The 7,009-nt window shown below is 54.2% G+C and overlaps 1 protein-coding gene across 2 annotated transcripts; it reads right to left on the reverse strand.

Moving 5' to 3' along the window:
• Nucleotides 1-1,259: 1,259 nt before the first annotated feature.
• On the reverse strand, nt 1,260-6,463 carry cyp26c1 (cytochrome P450, family 26, subfamily C, polypeptide 1). 2 transcript variants are annotated; one of them, XM_068327489.1, is made up of 8 exons: nt 6,381-6,463; nt 5,682-5,994; nt 5,097-5,321; nt 4,316-4,591; nt 4,058-4,216; nt 3,610-3,978; nt 2,353-2,678; nt 1,260-2,126 (listed from the first exon to the last, which is right to left on the reverse strand). In XM_068327489.1, exons 2-8 carry the CDS (start codon nt 5,886-5,888, stop codon nt 2,000-2,002), a joined length of 1,689 nt encoding a protein of 562 aa, XP_068183590.1. In that variant the 5' UTR covers nt 5,889-5,994; nt 6,381-6,463; the 3' UTR covers nt 1,260-1,999. The 2 variants fall into 2 exon arrangements, with proteins under 2 accessions (XP_068183590.1, XP_068183591.1); XM_068327490.1 differs by having other exon boundaries at nt 1,990-2,678.
• Nucleotides 6,464-7,009: the final 546 nt, after the last annotated feature.

Raw genomic sequence — 7,009 nt, forward strand, 5'->3', positions numbered from 1 at the left:
TCTGGTAGGTTCTGCAGAACCTGCTGGAGGGACGCGAGCAGAACGTCACTCGTATTTTGGTCTCATCCTAAACTCGTTTGTTGGTTTCGGACTAAAATGAACATTAATGTTGGAGGAGGAACGTCTAAATATTGTTTTCTTTGCCACAATAAAACCAGCGTTGGTATCGGCTCCGGTCGGATGAATGAGCTCCTCTTGGGTCCGTTTTTATCCCTGAAGTCACACAATGCAGTCCTGCAGGTCCGTGACGCTGACTCAGCTTAAAACCGGCAAAGTAAACGTTCAATTCCACGTGAAAAAAAAGAGAAACCACCAAAATTGCAGCGTTGTGGTTTTCCCTGTGACAGCAGCAGCGACGGAAATAAACTGAAAGCAAACACAAGCTGGGGGTAAATATCTGCCCCCACGCACCGACGGCTGGAACCAACGACCATCTGACCCCCGTGTGAGCCCTGATCCTGAACCAGGAGGGCAACAACAGTGTGTATTTAAACTCTGACTTCCGCCCATAGGGGACGCCAGAGAGTCTCGGGTTGCCCGTGTTGTATAACCCAGTAATGACCGTTTTGTTGTGCCGCGCTGGCGTCCCCCCCCCCCCGGTTCCCATGCACCCTTCTATCAGCTGACCGGTCGCTGACCCCCCAGTGGCACCGGCGTGAACTCCAGTTCAAAACGCTCAGAGTTCCCGGCGGCTGAGCGTCCATCAGATAACGACCTCGGCGGAGCGACGGGTTCCTGCAGCGGACGTAATTAGGCCAGGCCCGTTGGATCCCTTTTATTTTCTGTTGGTCAGCGAAGGCGTCAGCTGGGGGGGGGCGACTGGAGCCGTGACCTCGGTGGCGCGCTTGGTTTTTATTTGTAAGAAGGTCCAAATGTGTTCAGATCGACACTTCAAACCCAAAGCGACCAAAAACGTTTTGGACGGCCCTCGGTGACAATGAGTTTGACACCCCTGTTGTAGGAGGTGGTTTGTTTGTTTGTTTGTTTGTTTGTTTGTTTACTTGTTTGTTGGTGGGATTATTCTAATTCCATGAAAATCAAACAGCCGTTGGATGGGCTGGTCCATGATGGAGCTCCTGGTTGTAGATCTTTGCTACCTCGACACCAGTTTGTTACCAGTTTATGGTTCTTTGCAATTAAGAAGTAAGTTGTTGGATCATCTGCATAGAATTTATACTTTAATGTTCATTTACTTCAGTAAATGAACATTAAAACTGAACTGAAACAAACGACAAGATGTTTATCACCTTCCAGTTTACTCTTGAACAGGACAGCAGCTACATGTGAAACACAAGTGAACGTGTAAACAGGACAAATATTTACAGACTCCTTAAAAGCAGAGAAAGTGCTATCTCCTTCCATAAACCCATCTATCCGTTTGTTTTCACAGCGCGACTAAAAAGGCTTTGAAACCAACTAGAACCGTCCTAAAAATCCGACCAATCGTTACTCCCATTAAAGCTGCTCTACACAACCCAAGGGTTCTACGTTCTAGCAGTGAAACCAGGATCTCTGGACAGGCCTTACAGTACAGGTTCACGTCTATCTACTCAGAATTACGGCAAGTCAAAAATTACACATCTGCATTTTAAATACAGCTTATTCATAACGCTACTTCATTTGATACACACATCATAGCACAGTTCAGGTTATAGAGTACATTCATACGGAGCTAAACAGTCGGGTTGCGTTGTGAGCTTGATGCTCGGGTAGCTGCTGTTGGTGGGATCAGGGACTCAAAGTCAAGTGCAAGATCCATCAGAGAAATCTTTGTGGCGGAGAACTTCCCACGGCGCAGGGAGGTCCGAGACGGAACGAGCCGTCATCCAAAGCATCATGGGTTGGCGCCCCTCCAACCCTGTCCCCAATTCAAGCAACGTGAAATATCTGTGACCTCTGGAATATTCATAGTTCTGTTTGGCGGTCCTGGTTGGCCAGAGCGAACCCAGAACGGGTTTAATCTCTGGTGATCAGCTGACCAGGTGTTCTTTGAGTCCGTTCAGTCCAGTTGGGGTGTTCGTAGTCTCTGTCCTGGTTCCTGTCCCTTCATGAAAAGTCTTTCCTGGTGTGGGTTTGTGATTTCATGTGAACTCGGCTTCTTTACCACTGAGGAAACTTTAAAACACCTTAAAATAAATGCAAATGATGGTAAAAGGTTGGAAATGGTTTAAAGGAAAGCATATCAGCTGTTAAAAATTCATTTATTCAACAACAGGAAGTGGTTTCTTAGGTTTGGACCAATCGATTGGGACCAAACCTTCTTCATGTCCGAAGGGTCCGACCTGCATCTGGTCCAGAGAGGGGGGCAGGCACCGTCCTGGGTATTGTTGGGTCTAATGCGGGTAGTCGTACCTGAAATGCACATGCAACCCGTTGACCGGGTGAACGATGGGAACTGTTTGCATCTTGGGGAATGTGTCCGTGGCCAGAGTCCATCGGCAGGTTCCGATCAGCTCCACCGCCAGAGTCTTTAGGATCACCTGCGCCAACTCCTTCCCGATGCAGCTCCGAACACCGCCGCCAAACGGGACGTAGCTGAACCGGGACGAGCGACTCTCCTCCCGGTCCGGGCCGAAGCGGTCCGGGTCGAACAGCTCCGGGCTCTGGAAGATCGCCGCCGTCTCGTGGGTGTCCCGGATGCTGTACATGACGCTCCAACCTTTGGGGATCTGGTAGCCCTGCGGGAAAAAGAACAAATCAGTAAAAAGATTCATCCGAGAAAAAGTTCCAAGTCCAGAACCCGTTCTGACAGGACTGACGCGTCAGAATGTTGGGGATCCAACCGGATGGTTGGTCTTTCATTCTGCTAATCCGGAGCTCTTCACAAGACGACCGTTTCCTTCTTTTGGCTGCACAGTTGGGATTTCCCATTTTGAAAGTCGCCCTTGAACGAGCTGGAATAATGGCATGTTCAGCGATTATTCCTGAGCTGGGGGGGGGCGCGTCCAGAGAAAGAGGAGCGTCAATGGCGCCGAGCGCCACAATAGTCTTCTAGGAATTCTTCTACCCTCAGTTTAAACCTGGTGCTTTGGCAGGAGATGCAGCAAATTGGGGGCAGAGCGAGGGCAGGGCAGGGGTTTTTAAGGCCTAACGGGGGGGCCACATAGGGGCGACACCCCTTTATGTTTTTGGGTGGTGCAGGTCAGCCAGGCGTGCTGTGGGATTAAAGAGAGGTGGAGTTCTCCTCTACAGAAGGTCCTCACACGGTTCTCAGGCTGCAGAACCTGAAGCGGCGACGACCCCCCAAGACGGAACGGAACTCAGTGTCGCCGTCTTTCCTGATTTTCCCGCACGAGTTGAAACTCTGTTTTAACAACCAACTGTTTTAGTAGTACGTGTTACCTGTTAGCTTGTTAGCGTTATTTGTGGTTTTCACGTTTTCAACTAATTTTTGCAACAAAATCCCCCAAAAAATTGAAACTCCTGCCGTCTAAACATCTGAGCTCAGCGACAACCTGATGTCAAGGGGCGGGGCCACAGGAGCCACATGACATGTGGGCCTACTTCACTTGTTTTTAAGCAAACAAAGTTGGATTTCAGAGCAAAATCCCATCAGTAGTCCCGCCCCTGACCAGCCATCCCAACCCCCCACCAAAGACGTGAACTTACGTCTAACTCAAACGTCTGCAGGGCGGTCCGGTAGCCACCGGAGACCGGCGGCAGGAAGCGGAGAACCTCTCTGACCACACAGTCCAGGTACTGGAGCTGACTCAGCTTGTCCAGGCTCAGGTGCGGCAGCTGGGGAGGACCCCCAGGGGTCCGAACGCCCCGGTTCAGTAGATGGCTGGTCTCCACGTCTCCTCCCTCCTCTTTTTCCGTGGCTCCGCCCCTGTGGCCCTCGTAGCGGAGGCCCTCGGCCTCCAGCTCAGCCCTGGCCTGCTCCACCACCGCCGGGTGGCGAAGGAGCTGCAGGATGAGCGACGTGGAGGCGCTGGCGGTGGTGGAGTGAGCGGCGAAGATCAACTCCACTGCCGTTTCCTGCAGAGAAGGACAGAACGAACGCCGTCAGCTTCCTGACCGGACGTTGGGGGGACCTTCTCTGGGGTCTCTGGGGTACCTTCAGCTCCTGGATGTCCAGGTGGTGTCCGAGCTCCTTGGAGCTGGACAGCATGTAGTCGAAGGCGTCGTGGTACTCGTCCTCCGCCTGCTGCCTCGCCATCTTCTCCTCGATGATCTTCTCCATGTTGGCGTGTAAGATCTCCCTCGCCTTGATGCCCTGGAGGCGAAACCACACGGAACGCGGACCGGTCAACCGACTGACGGCGGGACGGCGCCGAGGCACCGACGAAGACGAAGAAGAAGAAGGGTTAGTCACCTTGCGGAGTCCGGTGAGCGGGGCGTCAATCGGCAGCGAGAACAGGTTGTTCATCAGCTGCTCGAAGATCTTGGCCAGGTAGACGATCCGGTCCTCCCCCAGCTGCAGCCCCAGCAGGACGCCCACGGCGATCCGGAACGTCAGCGACCGGGCGGCGGCGTAGACGTCGACGGAGCCCGGCTCCGAGCACCACTTAGAGATCTCAGACCGGACCACATCCTGCAGGCGGGGCAGGTAGGACTCCAGAGCCCCCCGGCTGAACACCTTGGCCAGGATCTGGGGAGGGGAAACGGAAACAAAGAGAGGCGTCGTAAAGAGTTCTAACCAGGAACGCGGCGGGCGACGCCCCCGAACCAAGGGGGGCGTAGCAAGGCGGGGTGGGGGGGACAGGAAGGCTGATAATGAAACGGGACAGGAAGTAAAAAAAGAAGAAGAGCAGGTTTCAGTCCAACGGACACATTTTAACGTTTGGGACTGAACCCTAAACCTAAACTTAACCCTAAACTTAATCCTAAACTTAATCCTAAACTTAATCCTAAACTTAACAGTAAAACTAAACCAAAAACGTAAACTTAACCCTAACCGCTAAACTTAACCTGAAGCTTAACCCCTAAACTTACCCCTGAAACTAACCCTAAACCCTAAACTGAACCCTAAACCTAACGATAAACCCAAAGCACCCTGGGAGTTGTAGTTGATTGGTTTGTATCTCTACAGGTTCGGGTCCACCTGAGCGGAACAGAACCCCCCCCCACCCACCCATCGACCCCCCCAGGCTGACCTTCCTCTTCCTCTTGTGCATGTCCCCCACCGAGTTGACCAGGGTGTGGGGGCCCAGGATGATGCGGGTGCTCTGGGGCCACTGGGTGCACACCAAGCTGTGCTCCCCCAGGAGGATCTTACGGATGTTGTCGGCCCCCGTCACCCGGATGACGGGCTTCCCCAGCAGGTGGGTCTTGAACACGTTTCCGTGACGCTTCCGGCGCGAGATGTGGAAGTTGGAGCCCTGTGGACACACACACACACACACACACACACACACACACACACACACACACACACACACACACACACACACACACACACACACACACACTATCACCGGGTGTCGTCACGTGATCCGGATCGACTCCCGGTGAGGAGCGATGGAGCGGCATTCCTCAGCGCTAAGGCGACACATGGGGGGGGGGTGAACAGAGAGCGTCTGTTTCTGCCCCCCCCCCCCCCCCCCATCAAGCATCAAGTCCACACACGTCGCATCCGCAGCGGAACGCAGCCGCGTAAGAATCCGAATCGATACCGGATCGAACCCAGATGTTTAAACCCAGGTACCCCCCCCCACAAACCCCCCCAGCTCGTGTCTCACCTGGAACAGCCAGTGGAAGGTCTCTCCGATCAGGGGCCACCCCATGGAGCCCCTCGGCAGCGGCAGGCTGCTGTCCGGGTCGCGGGTCAGGGTCCAGCGGAGGCTCCACAGCCGGCGGGTCAGCGCCAGCAGCAGCGCGGCGGACAGGAGCGCGGTGAGCGGGGCGGCCAGAGCCGGCAGCACCCCGAACCGGTCCCAGGACGACATCTCCGAGCCGGTCCCGCTCCCAGCATGCACCTGCGTCCGCGCGTAAAGAGGGTCCGTCCGGGGGCGAGGGCGCGTCGAGTCCCGGGTCGTCAAAGCGGTGTGAGAGCTGCGCGGGGGGGGGGGGGAAAGGTGTGTTAGTTCGGTGTGTGTGTGTGTGTGTGTGTGTGTGTGTGTGTGTGTGTGTGTGTGTGTGTGTGTGTGTGTGTGTGTGTGTGTGTGTGTGTGTGTGTGTGAGGGTTTTCCGCGGATAAGGAAGGCGCAGCTTCCCGATGCGTCAACTATTCCAAGTAGTTTTACTGGTGACGTGCGCCGGCTTGTCGGTTCGGTTGTGCGCCTTCACAGGTACAGTTCAGGGGGCTGCGCCCCCCACCCCAACCCCAACCCCCCGGCGGCCCGCGGTTACGGAGCAGAGGTAATAAATCAGGGAGGAGGGAAGAGGAAGGGGGTTCGAACCCGGTCCGGTGTGGGGGTGTGGAGCGGGGAGAGACTCACCTTCAGAGGGGAAACCCCGCGTCCTCCTCCTCCGCGGCCGTGTGCAGGGGGCTTTATAGAGGAGGCGATCCACCTTCCGCGGGTCACGTGGGTCGGAATATGTTAAAGAGGCTCCGGGAGCCGCGGTGCGCGGAGCGGAGCGGCGCGGAGGCGCAGCGGTGCGCACCGGCGGGGGGGGGGGGGGACCAATCAGTTTGGAGAGGGTTCAGATCGAGTTCTGTCTTTCAGGTTTAAGTTGGCATCTGAGATGGAAGAGGAGGAGGAGGAAGAGGAGGAGAAGGAGGAAGAGGAGGAGGAAGAGGAGGAGGAGGAAGAGGAGGAGGAGGAAGAGGAGGAGGAGGAGGAAGAGGAGGAGGAGGAGGAAGAGGAGGAGGTCGGAGCTCGTTTCACTTTTCTTTAGTTTTAGTTAAATCTCCAAACTCATGAAGGAGGGAATAAAAGAGGAGAAACTGTAATCTATCTATGTATCTATAGATGATCGATTATACATGATAGATAAAGATTGTCGAGAATCAATATAGACGAAAAAAGATTCACTAAATAAAATAGATAAATAACAAATATGTAAAGACTATAGATGAGAATGGAGGGGGGACAAAAGTCAAAATGATAGATTATTGATGGAGATT

This window comes from Antennarius striatus, chromosome 11 (assembly GCF_040054535.1).
Source record: "Antennarius striatus isolate MH-2024 chromosome 11, ASM4005453v1, whole genome shotgun sequence".
Taxonomy (NCBI): domain Eukaryota; kingdom Metazoa; phylum Chordata; class Actinopteri; order Lophiiformes; family Antennariidae; genus Antennarius; species Antennarius striatus.

Bases quoted from the DNA above. Each gene is read 5' to 3' on its own strand.
- cyp26c1 (XM_068327489.1), bottom strand. From the start codon at position 5,888: ATGTCGTCCTGGGACCGGTTCGGGGTGCTGCCGGCTCTGGCCGCCCCG. The intron at 5,322-5,681 runs GTGAGACACGAG...GTGTGTCCACAG, and splicing joins CCTTCCACTGGCTGTTCCAG to GGCTCCAACTTCCACATCTC. The intron at 2,127-2,352 runs GTACGACTACCC...ATTTATTTTAAG, and splicing joins GGGTTGCATGTGCATTTCAG to GTGTTTTAAAGTTTCCTCAG.